The sequence below is a fragment of the Anomaloglossus baeobatrachus genome, chromosome 1 (genome assembly GCF_048569485.1).
Source record: "Anomaloglossus baeobatrachus isolate aAnoBae1 chromosome 1, aAnoBae1.hap1, whole genome shotgun sequence".
Classification (NCBI taxonomy): domain Eukaryota; kingdom Metazoa; phylum Chordata; class Amphibia; order Anura; family Aromobatidae; genus Anomaloglossus; species Anomaloglossus baeobatrachus.
This window is the reverse complement of record NC_134353.1, coordinates 28,395,467-28,418,992: the sequence shown is the minus strand read 5'-3', so window position 1 is coordinate 28,418,992 and position 23,526 is coordinate 28,395,467. Positions and strand designations below refer to the sequence as shown.

The following is a 23,526-nucleotide window of genomic DNA, read 5'->3' as shown; positions in this document are numbered from 1 at the left end:
ATAATACTGCCCCTATGTACAAGAATATAACTACTATAATACTGCCCCCTATGTACAAGAATATAACTACTATAATACTGCCCCCTATGTACAAGAATATAACTACTATAATACTGCTCCTATGTACAAGAATATAACTACTATAATACTGCCCCTATGTACAAGAATATAACTACTATAATACTGCCCCTATGTACAAGAATATAACTACTATAATACTGCCCCCTATGGACAAGAATATATCTACTATAATACTGCCCCTATGTACAAGAATATAACTACTATAATGCTGCCCCTATGTACAAGAATATAACTACTATAATACTGCCCCTATGTACAAGAATATAACTACTATATTACTGCTCCTATGTACAAGAATATAACTACTATATTACTGCCCCTATATACAAGAATATAACTACTATAATACTGCTCCTATGTACAAGAATATAACTACTATAATACTGCTCCTATGTACAAGAATATAACTACTATAATACTGCTCCTATGTGATTATTTGCTGTGTTCAGTAGTATATGTGCGCTGTTTTTCCCACGGTTGTTGTGGCAGTGATGGCGGTGCTATCTGATGCTGCCGTGTTCCTCGGGCAGTGGTGTATGCCCACAGATTGTGCCTGCCGCTATTTTCGGCACGTTTTCCCTTCTATCGCTCCTTGCATACTTTCCTGCATCCTCTTCTAGAGGTGACTGTGAGTTCAGGGCGTTCTTGTTTCTGGGGAAGGAAGTCTCCCCACATTACACATTCTGATAGCGGAGACTCATGGTGATGATATGGCGGCACGTATTTGATGTCACAGTCGTATATGACAGTACCTTATCTTGTGCGTTAGAAGGCCACGTCAGGATCGGCGACCATTTGTAGGAACCCTAAACTTCACCCTGTAGTAGAGGGGCGGTATTATTTATGAGCACTTTTCATTTTCGAGTGCTCTTCTCCTCTGTGATCTCTGTCTTCTTCGTAGGCCGCAGTGGATATGCACTCCAGGATGCCGGTGAGTAGCCGGAGTGCGGGGTCAGGAGTGTGATCTGCATGACCAGTAACCTGCGTGTTGTGAGGCTGCATGGAGTGAGCGGCGCCATTAATCCCTGCCGCGCTGCCAGTGTCATCGGCCATAATCTGCAGCGCTGATCATTAGTGTTGGCGGGGGCGGAATGTCGGAGGGCGGGGGCGGAATGTCGGAGGGCGGAAGCGGAATGTCGGAGGGCGGGGGCGGAATGTCGGAGGGCGGGGGCGGAATGTCGGAGGGCGGAATGTCGGAGGGCGGAATGTCGGAGGGCGGGGGTGGAATGTCGGAGGGTGGGGGCGGAATGTCGGAGGGCGGAATGTCGGACGGCGGAATGTTGGAGGGTGGGGGCAGAATGTTGGAGGGCGGAATGTCGGAGGGCGGGGGCAGAATGTCGGAGGGCGGAATGTCGGAGGGCGGGGGCAGAATGTCGGAGGGCGGAATGTCTGAGGGCGTGGGCGGAATGTCTGAGGGCGGGGGCGGAATGTCTGAGGGCGGGGGCGGAATGTCTGAGGGCGGGGGCGGAATGTCTGAGGGCGGGGGCGGAATGTCGGAGGGCGGGGGCGGAATGTCGGAGGGCGGGGGCGGAATGTCGGAGGGCGGGGGCGGAATGTCGGAGGGCGGGGGCGGAATGTCGGAGGGCGGGGGCGGAATGTCGGAGGGCGGGGGCGGAATGTCGGAGGGCGGGGGCGGAATGTCGGAGGGCGGGGGCGGAATGTCGGAGGGCGGGGGTGGAATGTCGGAGGGCGGAATGTCGGAGGGCGGGGGCAGAATGTCGGAGGGCGGAATGTCGGAGGGCGGGGGCAGAATGTCGGAGGGCGGAATGTCTGAGGGCGTGGGCGGAATGTCTGAGGGCGGGGGCGGAATGTCTGAGGGCGGGGGCAGAATGTCTGAGGGCGGAAGGTCGGGGGGCGGAATGTCGGAGGGCGTAATGTCGGAGGTCGGGGGCGTAATGTCGGAGGTCGGGGGCGTAATGTCGGAGGGCGGGGGCGTAATGTCGGAGGGCGTAATGTCGGAGGGCGTAATGTCGGAGGGCGTAATGTCGGAGGGCGGGGGCGTAATGTCGGAGGGCGTAATGTCGGAGGGCGGGGGCGTAATGTCGAAGGGCGGGGGCGTAATGTCGGAGGGCGGAATGTCGGAGGGCGGGGGCGGAATGTCGGAGGGCGGGGGCGGAATGTCGGAGGGCAGGGGCAAAATGTCGGAGGGCGGGGCCGGAATGTCGGAGGGCGGGGCCGGAATGTCGGAGGGCGGGGCCGGAATGTCAGAGGGCGTAATGTCGGAGGGCGGAATGTCGGAGGGCGGGGGCGGAATGTCGGAGGGCGGAATGTCGGAGGGCGGGGGCGGAATGTCGGGGGGAGGAATGTCGGAGGGCGGGGGCGGAATGTCGGAGGGCGTAATGTCGGAGGGCGGGGGCGTAATGTCGGAGGGCGTAATGTCGAAGGGCGGGGGCGTAATGTCGGAGGGCGGAATGTCTGAGGGCGGGGGCGGAATGTCTGAGGGCGGTGGCAGAATGTCTGAGGGCGGTGGCGGAATGTCTGAGGGCGGGGGCAGAATGTCTGAGGGCGGTGGCGGAATGTCTGAGGGCGGGGGCGGAATGTCTGAGGGCGGAAGGTCGGGGGGCAAAATGTCGGAGGGCGGGGGCGTAATGTCGGAGGGCGGGGGCGTAATGTCGGAGGGCGTAATGTCGGAGGGCGTAATGTCGAAGGGCGGGGGCGTAATGTCGGAGGGCGTAATGTCGGAGGGCGGGGGCGTAATGTCGGAGGGCGGGGGCGGAATGTCGGAGGGCGGGGGCGGAATGTCGGAGGGCGGAATGTCGGAGGGCGGGGGCGGAATGTCGGAGGGCGGGGACGGAATGTCGGAGGGCGGGGGCGGAATGTCGGAGGGCGGGGGCGGAATGTCGGAGGGCGGGGGCGGAATGTCGGAGGGCGGGGGCGGAATGTCGGAGGGCGGGGGCGGAATGTCGGAGGGCAGAATGTCTGAGGGCAGAATGTCTGAGGGCAGAATGTCTGAGGGCAGAATGTCTGAGGGCAGAATGTCTGAGGGCAGAATGTCTGAGGGCAGAATGTCTGAGGGCGGGGGCGGAATGTCTGAGGGCGGGGGCGGAATGTCTGAGGGCGGGGGCGGAATGTCTGAGGGCGGGGGCAGAATGTCGGAGGGCGGAATGTCGGAGGACGGGGGCGTAATGTCGGAGGGCGGGGGCAAAATGTCGGAGGGCGGGGGCGGAATGTCGGAGGGCGTAATGTCGGAGGGCGGGGGCGTAATGTCGGAGGGCGTAATGTCGAAGGGCGGGGGCGGAATGTCGGAGGGCGGAATGTCGGAGGGCGGGGGCGGAATGTCGGAGGGCGGGGGCGGAATGTCGGAGGGCGGGGGCAGAATGTCGGAGGGCAGAATGTCGGAGGGCAGAATGTCGGAGGGCAGAATGTCGGAGGGCAGAATGTCTGAGGGCAGAATGTCGGAGGGCAGAATGTCTGAGGGCGGGGGCGGAATGTCTGAGGGCGGGGGCGGAATGTCTGAGGGCGGGGGCGGAATGTCTGAGGGCGGGGGCGGAATGTCTGAGGGCGGGGGCGGAATGTCTGAGGGCGGGGGCAGAATGTCGGGGGGCGGAATGTCGGAGGGCGTAATGTCGGAGGACGGGGGCGTAATGTCGGAGGGCGGGGGCGGAATGTCGGAGGGCGGGGGCGGAATGTCGGAGGGCGTAATGTCGGAGGGCGTAATGTCGAAGGGCGGGGGCGGAATGTCGGAGGGCGGATGTCGGAGGGCGGGGGCGGAATGTCGGAGGGCGTAATGTCGGAGGGCGGGGGCGTAATGTCGGAGGGCGTAATGTCGAAGGGCGGGGGCGGAATGTCGGAGGGCGAGGGCAAAATGTCGGAAGGCGGGGGCGGAATGTCGGAGGGCGGGGCCGGAATGTCGGAGGGCGTAATGTCGGAGGGCGGGGGCGTAATGTCGGAGGGCGTAATGTCGAAGGGCGGGGGCGTAATGTCGGAGGGCGGAATGTCGAAGGGCGGGGGCGTAATGTCGGAGGGCGGAATGTCTGAGGGCGGGGGCGTAATGTCGGAGGGCGGAATGTCTGAGGGCGGGGGCGGAATGTCTGAGGGCGGGGGCGGAATGTCTGAGGGCGGGGGCGGAATGTCTGAGGGCGGGAGCGGAATGTCTGAGGGCGGTGGCGGAATGTTTGAGGGCGGAAGGTCGGGGGGCGGAATGTCGGAGGGGGCAAAATGTCGGAGGGCGGGGGCGTAATGTCGGAGGGCGGTGGCGGAATGTCGGAGGGCGTAATGTCGGAGGGCGGGGGCGTAATGTCGGAGGGCGTAATGTCGGAGGGCGTAATGTCGGAGGGCGGGGGCGGAATGTCGGAGGGCGGGGGCGGAATGTCGGAGGGCGTAATGTCGGAGGGCGGGGGCGGAATGTCGGAGGGCGGGGGCGGAATGTCGGGGGGCGTAATGTCGAAGGGCGGGGGCGGAATGTCGAAGGGCGGGACGGAATGTCTGAGGGCGGAATGTCTGAGGGCGGGGGCGGAATGTCTGAGGGCGGGGGCGGAATGTCTGAGGGCGGGGGCGGAATGTCTGAGGGCGGGGGCGGAATGTCTGAGGGCGGGGGCAGAATGTCGGGGGGCGGAATGTCGGAGGGCGGAATGTCGGAGGGCGGGGGCGGAATGTCGGAGGGCGGGGGCGGAATGTCGGAGGGCGGGGGCGGAATGTCGGAGGGCGGAATGTCGGAGGGCGTAATGTCGGAGGGCGGGGGCGTAATGTCGGAGGGCGGGGGCGGAATGTCGGAGGGCGGGGGCGGAAGGTCGGGGGGCGGAATGTCGGAGGGCGGGGGCAAAATGTCGGAGGGCGGGGACGGAATGTCGGAGGGCGGGGGCGTAATGTCGGAGGGCGTAATGTCGGAGGGCGGGGGCGTAATGTCGGAGGGCGTAATGTCGAAGGGCGGGGGCGTAATGTCGGAGGGCGTAATGTCGGAGGGCGGGGGCGGAATGTCGAAGGGCGGGGGCGTAATGTCGGAGGGCGTAATGTCGGAGGGCGGGGGCGGAATGTCGGAGGGCGGGGGCGGAATGTCGGAGGGCGTAATGTCGGAGGGCGGGGGCGGAATGTCGGAGGGCGTAATGTCGGAGGGCGGGGGCGTAATGTCGGAGGGCGTAATGTCGAAGGGCGGGGGCGGAATGTCGGAGGGCGGGGGGCAAAATGTCGGAAGGCGGGGCGGAATGTCGGAGGGCGGGGGCGGAATGTCGGAGGGCGTAATGTCGGAGGGCGGGGGGCGTAATGTCGGAGGGCGTAATGTCGAAGGGCGGGGGCGTAATGTCGGAGGGCGGAATGTCGAAGGGCAGGGGCGTAATGTCGGAGGGGCGGAATGTCTGAGGGCGGGGGCGGAATGTCTGAGGGCGGAAGGTCGGGGGCGGAATGTCGGAGGGGGCAAAATGTCGGAGGGCGGGGTCGTAATGTCGGAGGGCGGGGGCGGCATGTCGGAGGGCGTAATGTCGGAGGGCGGGGGGCGGAATGTCGGAGGGCGTAATGTCGAAGGGCGGGGGCGTAATGTCGGAGGGCGGAATGTCTGAGGGCGGGGGCGGAATGTCTGAGGGCGGGGGGCGGAATATCTGAGGGCGGTGGCGGAATGTCTGAGGGCGGGGGCGGAATGTCTGAGGGCGGGGGCGGAATATCTGAGGGCGGTGGCGGAATGTCTGAGGGCGGGGGTGGAATGTCTGAGGGCGGAAGGTTGGGGGGCGGAATGTCGGAGGGGGCAAAATGTCTGAGGGCGGGGGCGGAATGTCTGAGGGCGGGGGCGGAATGTCTGAGGGCGGGGGCGGAATGTCTGAGGGCGGGGGCAGAATGTCAGGGGCGGAAGGTCGGGGGCGGAATGTCGGAGGGGGGCGTAATGTCGGAGGGCGGAATGTCGAAGGGCGGGGGCGTAATGTCGGAGGGCGGAATGTCTGAGGGCGGGGGCGGAATGTCTGAGGGCGGAAGGTCGGGGGCGGAATGTCGGAGGGGGCAAAATGTCGGAGGGCGGGATCGTAATGTCGGAGGGCGGGGGCGGAATGTCGGAGGGCGTAATGTCGGAGGGCGGGGGCGGAATGTCGGAGGGCGGAATGTCGAAGGGCGGGGGCGTAATGTCGGAGGCCGGAATGTCTGAGGGCGGGGGCGGAATGTCTGAGGGCGGGGGCGGAATGTCTGAGGGCGGGGGCGGAATGTCTGAGGGCGGGGGCGGAATGTCTGAGGGCGGGGGCGGAATGTCTGAGGGCGGGGGCGGAATGTCTGAGGGCGGGGGCGGAATGTCTGAGGGCGGGGGCGGAATATCTGAGGGCGGTGGCGGAATGTCTGAGGGCGGAAGGTTGGGGGGCGGAATGTCGGAGGGGGCGGAATGTCTGAGGGCGGGGGCGGAATGTCTGAGGGCGGGGGCAGAATGTCTGAGGGCGGAAGGTCGGGGGCGGAATGTCGGAGGGGGCAAAATGTCGGAGGGCGGGGTCGTAATGTCGGAGGGCGGGGGGCGTAATGTCGGAGGGCGTAATGTCGGAGGGCGGGGGCGTAATGTCGGAGGGCGTAATGTCGAAGGGCGGGGGCGTAATGTCGGAGGGCGTAATGTCGGAGGGCGGGGGCGTAATGTCGGAGGGCGGGGGCGTAATGTCGGAGGGCGGGGGCAAAATGTCGGAAGGCGGGGGCGGAATGTCGGAGGCCGGGGCCGTAATGTCGGAGGGCGGGGGCGGAATGTCGGAGGGCGTAATGTCGGAGGGCGGGGGCGTAATGTCGGAGGGCGTAATTTCGAAGGGCGGGGGCGGAATGTCGGAGGGCGGAATGTCGGAGGGCGGGGGCGGAATGTCGGAGGGCGGAATGTCGGAGGGCGGGGGCGGAATGTCGGAGGGCGGGGACGGAATGTCGGAGGGCGGGGGCGGAATGTCGGAGGGCGGGGGCAGAATGTCGGAGAGCGGGGGCGGAATGTCGGAGGGCGGGGGCGGAATGTCGGAGGGCGGGGGCGGAATGTCGGAGGGCGTAATGTCGCAGGGCGGGGGCGGAATGTCGGAGGGTGTAATGTCGGAGGGCGGGGGCGGATTGTCGGAGGGCGGGGGCGGAATGTCGGAGGGCGGGGACGGAATGTCGGAGGGCGGAATGTCGGAGGGCGGGGCGGAATGTCGGAGGGCGTAATGTCGGAGGGCGGATTGTCGGGGTGCGGGGGCGTAATGTCGGAGGGCGGAATGTCAGAGGGTGGGGGCGTAATGTCGGAGGGCGGATTGTCGGGGTGCGGGGGCGGATTGTCGGAGGGCGGAATGTCGGAGGGCGAGAGCGGAATGTCGGAGGGCGGATTGTCGGAGGGCGGAATGTCGGAGGGCGAGGGCGGAATGTCGGAGGGCGGAATGTCGGAGGGCGGAATGTCGGAGGGCGGAATGTCGGAGGGCGAGGGCGGAATGTCGGAGGGCGGATTGTCGGGGTGCGGGGGCAGATTCTCGGAGGGCGGAATGTCGGAGGGCGAGGGCGGAATGTCGGAGGGCGGAATGTCGGAGGGCGGAATGTCGGAGGGCGGAATGTCGGAGGGCGGAATGTCGGAGGGCGAGGGCGGAATGTCGGAGGGCGGATTGTCGGGGTGCGGGGGCGGATTCTCGGAGGGCGGAATGTCGGAGGGCGAGGGCGGAATGTCGGAGGGCGAGGGCGGAATGTCGGAGGGCGGAATGTCGGAGGGCGGATTGTCGGGGTGCAGGGGCGGATTGTCGGAGGGCGGAATGTCGGAGGGCGAGGGCGGAATGTCGGAGGGCGAGGGCGGAATGTCGGAGGGCGGAATGTCGGAGGGCGGATTGTCGGGGTGCAGGGGCGGAATGTGAGAAGGTGAGGGTGAAGTGACTAGCATTGTGATTTTTCTGGCTGGTTGTCACCCCTGTACACAGGCTGCCCCCCCAGCTGTGTACACTTTCCCCCCCAGCTGTGTACACTTGCCCCCCCAGCTGTGTACTCTTCCCCCCCAGCTGTGTACACTTTCCCGTGGGGTGGAGTTTGGGGAAGTTTTGTACTTAATTAGGAGTTAAAAGCATTTCATGTTGTGGCCTCCAGAGGCTGGAAAACGGAGGTCGTTAAGGAGGTTAATGATCTGTGTCGGTGTTTGCTGTAATCCTGAGTAAATAAATCCACGAATGTGAAGTCTCCTCATCCCCTCCCTCGTCATCCTCTGTACTGGGTTATGATCCGCCTTCACCCCCAAAGACTTTTTGCTGTGATTTTCCCAGATTTCCCTGCAGGACACTGAATGCTTTGCTATAGTGTGACCTGAGCCTGGCGGTCGGCTGTGTCCTCCTCTGTCCTCCTCTGTCCTCGTCTGTCCTCCTCTGTCCTCCTCTGTCCTCTTCTGTCCTCCTCTGTCCTCTTCTGTCCTCCTCTGTCCTCTTCTGTCCTCCTCTGTCCTCTTCTGTCCTCCTCTGTCCTCTTCTGTCCTCCTCTGTCCTCTTCTGTCCTCCTCTGTCCTCTTCTGTCCTCTTCTGTCCTCCTCTGTCCTCCTCTGTCCTCTTCTGTCCTCCTCTGTCCTCTTCTGTCCTCCTCTGTCCTCTTCTGTCCTCCTCTGTCCTCCTCTGTCCTCTTCTGTCCTCCTCTGTCCTCTTCTGTCCTCCTCTGTCCTCTTCTGTCCTCTTCTGTCCTCCTCTGTCCTCCTCTGTCCTCCTCTGTCCTCTTCTGTCCTCCTCTGTCCTCCTCTGTCCTCCTTTGTCCTCTTCTGTCCTCCTCTGTCCTCCTCTGTCCTCTTCTGTCCTCCTCTGTCCTCTTCTGTCCTCTTCTGTCCTCTTCTGTCCTCCTCTGTCCTCTTCTGTCCTCTTCTGTCCTCTTCTGTCCTCCTCTGTCCTCCTCTGTCCTCTTCTGTCCTCCTCTGTCCTCCTCTGTCCTCTTCTGTCCTCCTCTGTCCTCCTCTGTCCTCCTCTGTCCTCCTTTGTCCTCTTCTGTCCTCCTCTGTCCTCCTCTGTCCTCCTCTGTCCTCTGTCCTCCTCTGTCCTCCTCTGTCCTCCTCTGTCCTCCTCTGTCCTCTTCTGTCCTCCTCTGTCCTCCTCTGTCCTCCTCTGTCCTCCTCTGTCCTCCTCTGTCCTCCTCTGTCCTCTTCTGTCCTCCTCTGTCCTCCTCTGTCCTCCTCTGTCCTCTTCTGTCCTCTTCTGTCCTCCTCTGTCCTCTTCTGTCCTCCTCTGTCCTCTTCTGTCCTCCTCTGTCCTCTTCTGTCCTCCTCTGTCCTCTTCTGTCCTCCTCTGTCCTCTTCTGTCCTCTTCTGTCCTCCTCTGTCCTCCTCTGTCCTCTTCTGTCCTCCTCTGTCCTCTTCTGTCCTCCTCTGTCCTCTTCTGTCCTCCTCTGTCCTCCTCTGTCCTCTGTCCTCCTCTGTCCTCCTCTGTCCTCCTCTGTCCTCTTCTGTCCTCCTCTGTCCTCCTCTGTCCTCCTCTGTCCTCCTCTGTCCTCCTCTGTCCTCTTCTGTCCTCCTCTGTCCTCCTCTGTCCTCCTCTGTCCTCTTCTGTCCTCTTCTGTCCTCCTCTGTCCTCTTCTGTCCTCCTCTGTCCTCTTCTGTCCTCCTCTGTCCTCCTCTGTCCTCTTCTGTCCTCCTCTGTCCTCTTCTGTCCTCCTCTGTCCTCTTCTGTCCTCTTCTGTCCTCCTCTGTCCTCCTCTGTCCTCTTCTGTCCTCCTCTGTCCTCTTCTGTCCTCCTCTGTCCTCTTCTGTCCTCCTCTGTCCTCTTCTGTCCTCCTCTGTCCTCTTCTGTCCTCTTCTGTCCTCCTCTGTCCTCCTCTGTCCTCCTCTGTCCTCCTCTGTCCTCCTCTGTCCTCTTCTGTCCTCCTCTGTCCTCCTCTGTCCTCCTTTGTCCTCTTCTGTCCTCCTCTGTCCTCCTCTGTCCTCTTCTGTCCTCCTCTGTCCTCTTCTGTCCTCTTCTGTCCTCCTCTGTCCTCTTCTGTCCTCTTCTGTCCTCTTCTGTCCTCTTCTGTCCTCCTCTGTCCTCTTCTGTCCTCCTCTGTCCTCTTCTGTCCTCCTCTGTCCTCCTCTGTCCTCCTCTGTCCTCCTCTGTCCTCCTCTGTCCTCCTTTGTCCTCTTCTGTCCTCTTCTGTCCTCCTCTGTCCTCTTCTGTCCTCTTCTGTCCTCCTCTGTCCTCCTCAGTCCTCTTCTGGTCTCCTCTGTCCTCCTCTGTCCTCCTCTGTCCTCTTCTGTCCTCCTCTGTCCTCTTCTGTCCTCCTCTGTCCTCCTCTGTCCTCCTCTGTCCTCCTCTGTCCTCCTCTGTCCTCCTCTGTCCTCTTCTGTCCTCTTCTGTCCTCCTCTGTCCTCCTCTGCCCTCCTCTGCATTGAGACATCAGACTTCGCGGTCCGGTCAGATACGTGATGAGCAGCGAATCAGAACCCGGGGAGGTTTGCGGTCTGCACCCTTTGTGCCCTCTGCATACGTCCGGCCATTATAGAGCTCCTGTATCGCCGCCGGTCTTGGTGTTTTTTATGGCTTTAGGGGCTTGTACTTAGTGGCCCAACTAAGCCAGTGACGGGGTCTGTGGCCACCCAGTAATAGGTCTCCCCATGCTCCGCTGCCTCCTGCACAGATAGAGCTGCAGTGTAAAGCATAGCGGAGGACAGAGCTGAGCCTGAGACACTTGAGAAACAAAGTGGCGTTTGGACAAGTTTAGTGGCCATCACCGGTGAAAAGAAAGGCAGGCGGTCACGTGTGTGCCATTACCGGCATTAGGTCTGGGAATCACAACAGTGAGGCAAATCCAAATTGAGATTGTGGTGCCTAGAAATGTGGAGCGTCATAGTCTGGAATGCTGGGGGTTGTAGTGCTCCTGCCGCCCCGTACTGACCAGTCACTCGCTGCCGGTGTTCAGCTTAGACGTTCATATGGTTGGGATCCATCACACATCGGCCTTTCTTGTGTCGTGCCTCCATGCGTGGTGTGCAGCATCGGTGAACGTGGTCTGTGCTGCACGTTGTGCTGTGCTGCCATCATTTTTGCTGCAAATTGTTGTACTGCCACGTTTAATGCCACCACGTTTTTTGCTGTGCGTGTTGTGCTTCTGCGTTTTGTGCTGCACCGCTGCGCGTTGTGTTGTGCTGCCACGTTTTGCACTGCGCATTGTGTTGTGCTGCCACGTTTTGCGCTGCGCATTGTGTTGTGCTGCCACGTTTTGCACTGTGTTGTGCCGCACCATGCTCTGTACTAATCCCCGGGTGTGTAGTAAATATATACTGTAACATCCCTGTATCTGGAGGGGAGAAGCCTCTGTAATATCCCCAGATATTATATTATAATTACTTGTATAATGTCTCCAGAAATACTCTGTGCTGCTGTGGACGGTCGCTCATTCTCTGTGTTCTCATTTATGTCTGTGGTCCATGTATCCATGCAGGAACACTACAACCCCCAACACTGGACTTCACCATAATAGAATCCATACACTACTGTATGCACAAAGCACTACAACTCCCAGCATGACCCGACCACCACACACAGCCATAGCATACTCTGCACAGTACTACAACTCCAGCATGACCCGACCACCACACACAGCCATAGCATACTCTGCACAGTACTACAACTCCCAGCATGACCCGACCACCACACACAGCCATAGCATACTCTGCACAGTACTACAGCTCCCAGCATGACCCAACCACCACACACAGCCATAGCATACTCTGCACAGTACTACAACTCCCAGCATGACCCAACCACCACACACAGCCATAGCATACTCTGCACAGTACTACAGCTCCCAGCATGACCCAACCACCACACACAGCCATAGCATACTCTGCACAGTACTACAGCTCCCAGCATGACCCAACCACCACACACAGCCATAGCATACTCTGCACAGTACTACAACTCCCAGCATGACCCAACCACCACACACAGCCATAGCATACTCTGCACAGTACTACAGCTCCCAGCATGACCCAACCACCACACACAGCCATAGCATACTCTGCACAGTACTACAACTCCCAGCATGACCCAACCACCACACACAGCCATAGCATACTCTGCACAGTACTACAGCTCCCAGCATGACCCAACCACCACACACAGCCATAGCATACTCTTCACAGTACTACAGCTCCCAGCATGACCCGACCACCACACACAGCCATAGCATACTCTGCACAGTACTACAACTCCCAGCATGACCCGACCACCACACACAGCCATAGCATACTCTGCACAGTACTACAGCTCCCAGCATGACCCAACCACCACACACAGCCATAGCATACTCTGCACAGTACTACAGCTCCCAGCATGACCCGACCACCACACACAGCCATAGCATACTCTGCACAGTACTACAGCTCCCAGCATGACCCGACCACCACACACAGCCATAGCATACTCTGCACAGTACTACAGCTCCCAGCATGACCCGACCACCACACACAGCCATAGCATACTCTGCACAGTACTACAACTCCCAGCATGACCCGACCACCACACACAGCCATAGCATACTCTGCACAGTACTACAACTCCCAGCATGACCCAACCACCACACACAGCCATAGCATACTCTGCACAGTACTACAACTCCCAGCATGACCCGACCACCACACACAGCCATAGCATACTCTGCACAGTACTACAACTCCAGCATGACCCGACCACCACACACAGCCATAGCATACTCTGCACAGTACTACAACTCCCAGCATGACCCCACCACCACACACAGCCATAGCATACTCTGCACAGTACTACAGCTCCCAGCATGACCCAACCACCACACACAGCCATAGCATACTCTGCACAGTACTACAGCTCCCAGCATGACCCAACCACCACACACAGCCATAGCATACTCTGCACAGTACTACAGCTCCCAGCATGACCCGACCACCACACACAGCCATAGCATACTTTGCACAGTACTACAACTCCCAGCATGACCCGACCACCACACACAGCCATAGCATACTCTGCACAGTACTACAGCTCCCAGCATGCTGTGACCCGTCCGTGTTGTGTCTTGCAGGGTAAGGTGGCGCAGACGGCCTGCATGTCGGCCTGTAAGCATCTGTCCACGTCGCTGACGCAGCTGCTCCTGGAGGCGGATGTGAAGCAGATCACCATGGGGGCCTTACAGCAGTTCAACCTGGACGTGAAGGAGTGTGAGAGTAAGTGTGTGACCGGGAGGCAGGCACCAGACCGGGAGGCAGGCACCGGGCCGCAGACACTGGGAGGCAGGCACCAGGCCGCAGACATCGGGCCGCAGTTACTGGGAGGCAGGCACCAAGCCACAAGCACTGGGAGCAAGGCCGCCACTAGGAATTTCAGGGCTCCATACTTTCAAAATTTTGGAACCCCCTTCAGACTCCGCCCAGGCTCAGCCCCTCAAACCTTCCACAGTAACGCTGATACTCTTGGACAAACTTACACTGCCCCTCTCCATAATACACCCTCTCCACCGCCCCTCTCCATAATACACCCTCTCCACCGCCCCTCTCCATAATACACCCTCTCCACCGCCCCTCTCCATAATACACCCTCTCCACCGCCCCTCTCCATAATACACCCTCTCCACCGCCCCTCTCCATAATACACCCTCTCCACCGCCCCTCTCCATAATACACCCTCTACACCGCCCCTCTCCATAATACACCCTCTACACCGCCCCTCTCCATAATACACCCTCTCCACCGCCCCTCTCCATAATACACCCTCTCCACCGCCCCTCTCCATAATACACCCTCTCCACCGCCCCTCTCCATAATACACCCTCTCCACCGCCCCTCTCCATAATACACCCTCTCCACCGCCCCTCTCCATAATACACCCTCTACACCGCCCCTCTCCATAATACACCCTCTACACCGCCCCTCTCCATAATACACCCTCTACACCGCCCCTCTCCATAATACACCCTCTACACCGCCCCTCTCCATAATACACCCTCTACACCGCCCCTCTCCATAATACACCCTGTACACCGCCCCTCTCCATAATACACCCTGTACACCGCCCCTCTCCATAATACACCCTGTACACCGCCCCTCTCCATAATACACCCTGTACACCGCCCCTCTCCATAATACACCCTGTACACCGCCCCTCTCCATAATACACCCTGTACACCGCCCCTCTCCATAATACACCCTGTACACCGCCCCTCTCCATAATACACCCTCTACACCGCCCCTCTCCATAATACACCCTGTACACCGCCCCTCTCCATAATACACCCTGTACACCGCCCCTCTCCATAATACACCCTGTACACCGCCCCTCTCCATAATACACCCTCTCCACCGCCCCTCTCCATAATACACCCTCTACACCGCCCCTCTCCATAATACACCCTCTACACCGCCCCTCTCCATAATACACCCTCTACACCGCCCCTCTCCATAATACACCCTCTACACCGCCCCTCTCCATAATACACCCTCTACACCGCCCCTCTCCATAATACACCCTGTACACCGCCCCTCTCCATAATACACCCTGTACACCGCCCCTCTCCATAATACACCCTGTACACCGCCCCTCTCCATAATACACCATGTACACCGCCCCTCTCCATAATACACCCTGTACACCGCCCCTCTCCATAATACACCCTGTACACCGCCCCTCTCCATAATACACCCTCTACACCGCCCCTCTCCATAATACACCCTGTACACCGCCCCTCTCCATAATACACCCTGTACACCGCCCCTCTCCATAATACACCCTCTACACCGCCCCTCTCCATAATACACCCTGTACACCGCCCCTCTCCATAATACACCCTGTACACCGCCCCTCTCCATAATACACCCTGTACACCGCCCCTCTCCATAATACACCCTCTCCACCGCCCCTCTCCATAATACACCCTCTACACCGCCCCTCTCCATAATACACCCTCTACACCGCCCCTCTCCATAATACACCCTCTACACCGCCCCTCTCCATAATACACCCTCTACACCGCCCCTCTCCATAATACACCCTGTACACCGCCCCTCTCCATAATACACCCTGTACACCGCCCCTCTCCATAATACACCCTGTACACCGCCCCTCTCCATAATACACCCTGTACACCGCCCCTCTCCATAATACACCCTGTACACCGCCCCTCTCCATAATACACCCTGTACACCGCCCCTCTCCATAATACACCCTCTACACCGCCCCTCTCCATAATACACCCTGTACACCGCCCCTCTCCATAATACACCCTGTACACCGCCCCTCTCCATAATACACCCTGTACACCGCCCCTCTCCATAATACACCCTGTACACCGCCCCTCTCCATAATACACCCTGTACACCGCCCCTCTCCATAATACACCCTGTACACCGCCCCTCTCCATAATACACCCTGTACACCGCCCCTCTCCATAATACACCCTGTACACCGCCCCTCTCCATAATACACCCTCTACACCGCCCCTCTCCATAATACACCCTCTACACCGCCCCTCTCCATAATACACCCTCTACACCGCCCCTCTCCATAATACACCCTCTACACCGCCCCTCTCCATAATACACCCTCTACACTGTCCCTCTCCATAATACACCCTCTACACCGCCCCTCTCCATAATACACCCTCCACACCGCCCCTCTCCATAATACACCCTGTACACTGCCCCTCTCCATAATACACCCTGTACACCGCCCCTCTCCATAATACACCCTCTACACCGCCCCTCTCCATAACGCACCCTCTACACCGCCCCTATCTATAATACACCCTCTACACCCCCCCTCTCCATAATATACCCTTTATACCACCCTTCTCTATAATACATTCTCTACATTACCCCTTCCCATAATGCACCCTCTACACCGCCCCTCTCCATAACACACCCTCTACACTACCCCTATCTATAATACACCCTCTACACCGCCCCTCTCCATAATATCTCTTTCACACTGCCCCTATGTATATCTACCCACACACTCTGTCCCTCTTTATACTATCTCTCCCACACACTGCCTCTCAATATATCCACAACACACACCGCCCCTATCCATAATATACCCTCTACAGCGCCTCTCTCCATAATACACCTTCTATACTGCCTCTCTCCATAATCTCACCCACACTGCCTCTATGTATTATATCCCCCTACACTCTTCCTCTCTGTATAATGTCCCCTACACACACTACCCCTCTGTGTAATATCCGTCATATATGCTGCCTCTCTCTGTAAGCGACCTTCCCCCCCCCCACAAGATGGCCCTTTTTGTAATATCCCTTTATACACACTGCCTCTCTGTATATTGCCCCCCACACACTACCCCTCTGTATACTATCCTCCACACACACACTGCCCCTCCTAGTATATATGTCCCCCTCCTGGGCCCATGCTGGTTTTATTTGTCCTCTTTTTTGCATATACAGCTTTGGCAAAAATTAAGAGACCACTGCAAAATTTTCTGTTTTTCTGACTTTTCTCTTTATATTTTTGAGTAAAATGTAAATTATTTTATTCTATAAATTACTGACGACGTCTCCGAATTTCCAAGCAATAAATTTTGCATTTATTTTCTGAAAATGAGGAATGGTCAAAATAACCAAACAATGCACAGAATGCACAGCGCTTTCACACCTCAAATAATGCAAAGAAAACAGGTTCATCATCATTTGGAAACAACAATACTAATAATGTTTTACCTCAGGAGGAGTTCAGAAATCAATATTTTGTGGAATAACCATGATTTTTAATCCCAGCTTTCATGCGTCTTGGCCGCTTTCCTCCAGTCTGTCACACTGCTTTAGGGTTACCTTATCCTGGTGCAAAAATGTACGCAGTTCTTCTTTGTTTGATGGCTTGTGACTATCCATCTTCCTCTTGATTACATTCCAGAGGTTTTCAATGGGGTTCAGATCTGGAGATTGGGCTGGCCATGACAGGGTTTTGATGTGGTGGTCCTTCATCCACACATTGATTGACCTCGCTGTGTGACATGGCGCATTGTCCTGCTGGAAAAACCAGTCCTCAGAGTTGGGGAACATTGCCTGAGCAGAAGGAAGCAACTGTTTTTCCAGGAAAACCTTGTGTGTGGCTTGATTCATACGTCCTTCGCAAAGATTAATCTGCCCAATTGCTGAAGCATCTCCAGATCATCACCGATCCTCCACCAAATTTCACAGTAGGTGCTAGACACTGAGGCTTGTATACCTCTCCAGGTCTCCGTCTAACCATTAGATGACCAGGTGTTGGGCAAAGCTGAAAATTAGGCTCATCAGAGAAGATGACCTTACTCCAGTCCTCTATGGTCCAATCCTTATGGTCTTTGGCAAACTTCAGCCTGGCTCTCCTTTACTTCTCATTGATGAAAGGCTTTTTTTCTAGCTTTGCATGACTTGAGCCCTGCCTCTAGGAGCCTGTTATGAACTATTCTTGCCGTGCACTTCACCCCAGCTGTCATTTGCCATTCCTTTTGTTGGTCACTTGATGTCATCCTGCGGTTGTTGAGTGACATTGGAATAAGATGACGGTCATCCCGATCAGTGGAGAGTCGCTTTCGCCCTCTGCCGGTCTGTACTCTGGTTGGAATTCAACTGATACTGGAAAGGCTGTCAGACGTGTAAAGAAGCTGATTTTCATAAAAGTGTGCAGTGGTCTCTTAATTTTTGCCAAAGCTGTATCTGTATGTCCCCTCACTGGGCTGCTCCTGGTATATTTGTCCCCATCCTGGTTTATTTGTCCCCATCCTGGGAGCCTCCTGGTATATATATCCCCCTCTTGGGCACATTCTAGTATATATGTCCCCTTCTTGGGCTCCCCCTGTATATTTGTGTGCCACAAAAAAAAAAATACAAAAACACGTTACTCACCCTCCCCGACTCCCACGTCGCACGACGTCCTCTCTGAGTTGCAATATATTCAGCTGGATGTGTGCCCTCCGACAAGCATCTAGCTGAAGAAAGGCAGGGGCTGGGGTCGACGGGCCCCCATCAATCGTTGTGCTGCTCCAGTCTACGGCTCACAAAGTGGTTACCTGACCCCGCTGGCTGCAGAGTCATCACCATCTCCCCGGCTCTGTTTTACTTCAGCAGTGTGATAAGGTCACAGGGTGATGACCTCATCACGCTGCTGCACGTTAGGCCACAAGATGATGCGCCAGCACTCTGCTCTGCTCCACTGACCTTTGCTTCAACACACAGCTAATTTGCATGCAATGCAAATTAGGTATGTGTAGTGGCAGAAGCGACACTGCCGGGCCCCTCTCCTGCTGCTGTGACTGCGGTCCAGTGAAGAGGGGCGCCCAGCCGCGGCACAGGGCTTAATAAAGCTAAGTTAAGTATTTGCCCCGGCCAGGCCCCCCTTTTCATCGGGCCCCATACACCAGTCATGGTTGTCATGCCCTGATGGTGGCCTTGACTCGGAGGCAGGCTGGCCCCGTGCCGCAGACACTGGGCAGGCTGGCCCCGTGCCGCAGACACTGGCAGGCTGGCCCCAGACACTGGGCAGGCTGGCCCCGTGCCGCAGACACTGGCAGGCTGGCCCCGTGCCGCAGACACTGGCAGGCTGGCCCCAGACACTGGGCAGGCTGGCCCCGTGCCGCAGACACTGGCAGGCTGGCCCCGTGCCGCAGACACTGGCAGGCAGACACTGGCAGGCAGACACTGGCAGGCAGACACTGGCAGGCAGACACTGGCAGGCAGGCAGCAGGCCGCTCCTTCAGTGTCTCTTTCCCGCTCTGGCTCTGTACACTGGTCACCAGTTAGGAGCTGGGCCAGTGACACTGGGGATGTGGCCGCCACCTGTGGTCCTCCCGCTGCCTCATTAGCCGGATCTGTGACCCCGCCCTGGGCCTGGAGATGAGGGCTGATGCCGGCCATCCATCAGCGTCTCTTCGGGGGGCCGCGGCCTCTGTTCAGCCACTTCTGTGCCTCTTCCTGCAGGAAGCTGCGGGGTCCGTCCTCTGACAGCTCCTGTCTTGTAATCTACTGGTGTAAAGATTTACAGACTGCGGCAGAGCGAGCGAGGAGGGGGCAGCACCAGGGGGAAAGTGGCCGCACAATGTCTTGTGGACAGCATTACAAGAGAGCTACTGCCCGACGACTACTACAGCGGTGCAGTCATCTGCAGTGGCGATGTACAACAAGTCTCAGCCGTTACTGGTGTAATTTATAGCTATAAGATGCTAGAAGTCTCTGTGCATTAATCTTTAGTGACGGCTTTCTGGCTTCTGGAGACGCCCCCATTCTTGCACCTGGACCCCCATGTGGCAGTTTTAAGGGTCCAGTTGTAAGTGATGCAGGCACTGGGCCGCAGACACTTGGAGGGACGCAGGCACTGGGCCAAGGACCCTGGGAGGGAGGCAGGCACCGGGCCGAGGACCCTGGGAGGGACGCAGGCACCGGGCCGAGGACCCTGGGAGGGAGGCAGGCACCGGGCCGAGGACCCTGGGAGGGAGGCAGGCACCGGACCGAGGACACTGGGAGGGAAGCAGGCACCAGCTCGAGGACTCTGGGAGGGAGGCAGGCACCGGGCTGAGGACACTGGGAGGGAGGCAGGCACCAGGTCGAGGACCCTGGGAGGGAGGCAGGCACCGGGCCGAGGACACTGGGAGGGGAAGGCAGGCACCGGGCCGAGGACACTAGGAGGGAGGCAGGCACCAGGTTGAGGACCCTGGGAGGGAGGCAGACACTGGGAGGGAGGCAGGCACCGGACCAAGGACACTGGGAGGGAGGCAGGCACCGGGCCGAGGATACTGGGAGGGAGGCAGGCACCAGGCCGAGGATACTGGGAGGGAGGCAGGCACCAGGCCGAGGATACTGGGAGGGAGGCAGGCACCAGGCCGAGGATACTGGGAGGAAGGCAGGCACCAGGCCGAGGATACTGGGAGGGAGGCAGGCACCAGGCCGAGGATACTGGGAGGGAGGCAGGCACCGGGCCGAGGACACGGAGGGAGGCAGGCACCGGGCCGAGGACACTGGGAGGGAGGCAGGCACCGGGCCACAGACACTGGGACCACATGTGGCAGATTTGGGGTCTGATTTAAGTGACCAGTGTGCTCTCCAGGCAGGAGCCCGGCCAGCTCGTTGGGGCTGATTGTCCCGTGCTCCGGCTCGCACCTCGCCTCCGTTATCCTGGCTCGCACCTCGCCTCCGTTATCCTGGCTCGCACCTCGCCTCCGTTACCCCGGCTCGCACCTCGCCTCCATTACTCCGGCTCGCACCTCGCCTCCATTACTCCGGCTCGCACCTCGCCTCCATTACTCCGGCTCGCACCTCGCCTCCGTTATCCCGGCTTGCACCTCGTCTCCATTACTCCGGCTCGCACCTCGCCTCCATTACTCCGGCTCGCACCTCGTCTCCATTACTCCGGCTCGCACCTCGCCTCCATTACTCCGGCTCCCACCTCGCCTCCATTACTCCGGCTCCCACCTCGCCTCCATTACTCCGGCTCACACCTCGCCTCCATTACTCCGGCTCGCACCTCGTCTCCATTACTCCGGCTCGCACCTCGTCTCCATTACTCCGGCTCGCACCTCGCCTCCGTTACCCCGGCTCGCACCTCGTCTCCATTACTCCGGCTCGCACCTCGTCTCCATTACTCCGGCTCGCACCTCGTCTCCATTACTCCGGCTCGCACCTCGCCTCCGTTACCCCGGCTCGCACCTCGTCTCCATTACTCCGGCTCGCACCTCGTCTCCATTACTCCGGCTCACACCTCGTCTCCATTACTCCGGCTCGCACCTCGTCTCCATTACTCCGGCTCGCACCTCGCCTCCATTACTCCGGCTCGCACCTCGTCTCCATTACTCCGGCTCGCACCTCGCCTCCATTACTCCGGCTCCCACCTCGCCTCCATTACTCCGGCTCGCACCTCGCCTCCATTACTCCGGCTCACACCTCGCCTCCATTACTCCGGCTCGCACCTCGTCTCCATTACTCCGGCTCGCACCTCGTCTCCATTACTCCGGCTCGCACCTCGCCTCCGTTACCCCGGCTCGCACCTCGTCTCCATTACTCCGGCTCGCACCTCGTCTCCATTACTCCGGCTCACACCTCGTCTCCATTACTCCGGCTCGCACCTCGTCTCCATTACTCCGGCTCGCACCTCGTCTCCATTACTCCGGCTCGCACCTCGTCTCCATTACTCCGGCTCGCACCTCGTCTCCATTACTCCGGCTCGCACCTCGTCTCCATTACTCCGGCTCGCACCTCGTCTCCATTACTCCGGCTCGCACCTCGCCTCCATTACTCCGGCTCGCACCTCGTCTCCATTACTCCGGCTCGCACCTCGTCTCCATTACTCCGGCTCGCACCTCGCCTCCATTACTCCGGCTCGCACCTCGTCTCCATTACTCCGGCTCGCACCTCGTCTCCATTACTCCGGCTCGCACCTCGTCTCCATTACTCCGGCTCGCACCTCGTCTCCATTACTCCGGCTCGCACCTCGTCTCCATTACTCCGGCTCGCACCTCGCCTCCATTACTCCGGCTCGCACCTCGTCTCCATTACTCCGGCTCGCACCTCGCCTCCATTACTCCGGCTCGCACCTCGTCTCCATTACTCCGGCTCGCACCTCGTCTCCATTACTCCGGTTCGCACCTCGCCTCCGTTACTCTGGCTCGCACCTCGCCCCCATTATCCCGGGGGGCGTTACTCCGGCTCGCACCTCGTCTCCGTTACTCCGGCTCGCACCTCGCCTCCATGATCCCGGCTCGTCACCTTTACAGACAGTTGGACTTTTAGCGGCTCGGAGCGTCCTGTCCCCATCAGACACCTTTGTCCTCTGGCAGCGCACGCCCTCCGCCGTCTGAGCCCCTGGTTCCCATCCAGCGATTATGATGAGAATGCGGCACGGCGCCCGGTCTCATGGAGCTCACCGCACTGTACGCCGCCCGCGTCTCCCGGCTCGGGATCATATCACCATGGCAGGGACCATGTAATCATTTTAGAAAGATTCCCAGTGGCTGAGTCAATGGTCGCCCCCCCCCCACCCCCCCCATCCCCGGATGTAACGCACCATAACAGATAATGGGAATATACGGGGAGACGCGCGATTGTCCGCAGTTATTATTGATACCTACCGGAGGGGGGGGTCGGGTGACAGCCATGAAATCGGAAAATTCCTGCCGCAATATACAAAGCTTCCCCCAAATAAAAGGACCCCTGACAATGGCGCCCCCACCTGCTTTTTTTTTTTTTTTTGGTTGACTTGTTTATCCATTGACCATAGAAATAGTGCGTCGCTCGGAGTGGCCCATGGGAAGAGGTTTGGGGCTGAGTTGGTACAGTTTCCTCGCTGTCAGGGCGCTGGAATTAATGGTGTTTTGATGACACAAATTTTGAAGAGCAGACAAAGAGCGTGACGGGGCCGAGCCGTGGCCCCATAGAAGCGGGACCCTCCTCTCCCCCAGCCCCCTTGTCCTCGCTGTCATCCGTCTGCCAATCTTCCTGTCCATGCCTATTTAAAGACGCCTTTCATGGTGTATTCTTTCCCACAGGGTTTGCCAGATCGGGCCCGGTGCCTGGGTTCCAGGGGGACACACTGCAGTTGGCCTTCATCGACTTAAGACAAGTAAGCCTTTGTTGTTTTTTGTGCTTTATTTCTCTTTTAAGATGTGTGACTGAGGGCCCATGAGGTCTTAAGGAGCGAGAGAAGGAATGGGGAGGGGGGCTCCAAGGAAGAGGTGGGAGCGGAGAAAGAAAGGAGACTCTCCAAGGATTAAACGCCGGAGACCTTGCGTCCTTTTCTCGCCCTGTTTTTTTTTTTTTTTTAGAGGGGCTGTCAGGGTAGGTTCCTCGGCCGGCGCCGTGATGGACGCGAGGGATACTGACGCCGCACTGCTGCACCCATGTCTGACCTCCGCGTGGTGCACCATGTATACGACTTCTCGTAGGGCACCGGATAACGTAGCAAGCTTGTAAGGCTAAACAAGAGGGCAAGGGAGCACCCTGCCAAATCCGCAGGAGAGAATTGGGCCAGACGGGCGAGGGAAGGAAGCAGAAGAGCGCAGGAAACTGGTCCTGAAGATGCTCATACCAGACGTGTCCTCCAGGGGACGGACGGAACTGATCACTGGCGGGCGGGCTCTCACATTATATGGTCTAGTGAAGCCCCCGGACTCACCCATAATGGTAAAGTCCTTGACATTGCCCACCCAGATCCTGTCTCCACTCTCTCATCAAAGCCGGGAGTTATTGCACTAAAGCTCTCATATTGCACCCCGGTGTACAAAGAGGCCCGTCTGTACCTCTGTAGTCACACTAGGGCACATAGAGGCCCGTCTGTACCTCTGTAGTCACCCTGGAGCACATAGAGGCCCGTCTGTACCTCTGTAGTCACCCTGGAGCACATAGAGGCCCGTCTGTACCTCTGTAGTCACCCTGGAGCACGTAGAGGCCCGTCTGTACCTCTGTAGTCACCCTGGAGCACATAGAGGCCCGTCTGTACCTCTGTAGTTACCCTAGTGCACATAGAGGCCCGTCTATACCTCTGTAGTCACCCTGGGGCACATAGAGGCCTGTCTGCTCCTCTATAGGCACTCTGTGGCACATAGAGCCCTGTTTGTACCTATGTAGTCACCCTGGGGCACATAGAGGCCCGTCTGTTCCTCTGTAGGCACCCTG

General features: G+C 58.7%; 1 protein-coding gene across 2 annotated transcripts in view; it reads left to right on the top strand.

The window, feature by feature from the left end:
• Positions 1 to 23,526, top strand: part of EXOC6B (exocyst complex component 6B) — a 299,724-nt gene that overhangs the window by 176,676 nt on the left and 99,522 nt on the right. Inside the window, exons 19-21 of one of the 2 annotated variants that reach the window (XM_075346201.1) lie at positions 983 to 1,012; positions 12,964 to 13,105; positions 22,401 to 22,474. In XM_075346201.1, coding sequence (XP_075202316.1) covers positions 983 to 1,012; positions 12,964 to 13,105; positions 22,401 to 22,474 — 246 coding nt within the window. The remainder of the gene's footprint in view (positions 1 to 982; positions 1,013 to 12,963; positions 13,106 to 22,400; positions 22,475 to 23,526) is intronic. The other variant, XM_075346210.1, reaches the window with a different exon arrangement.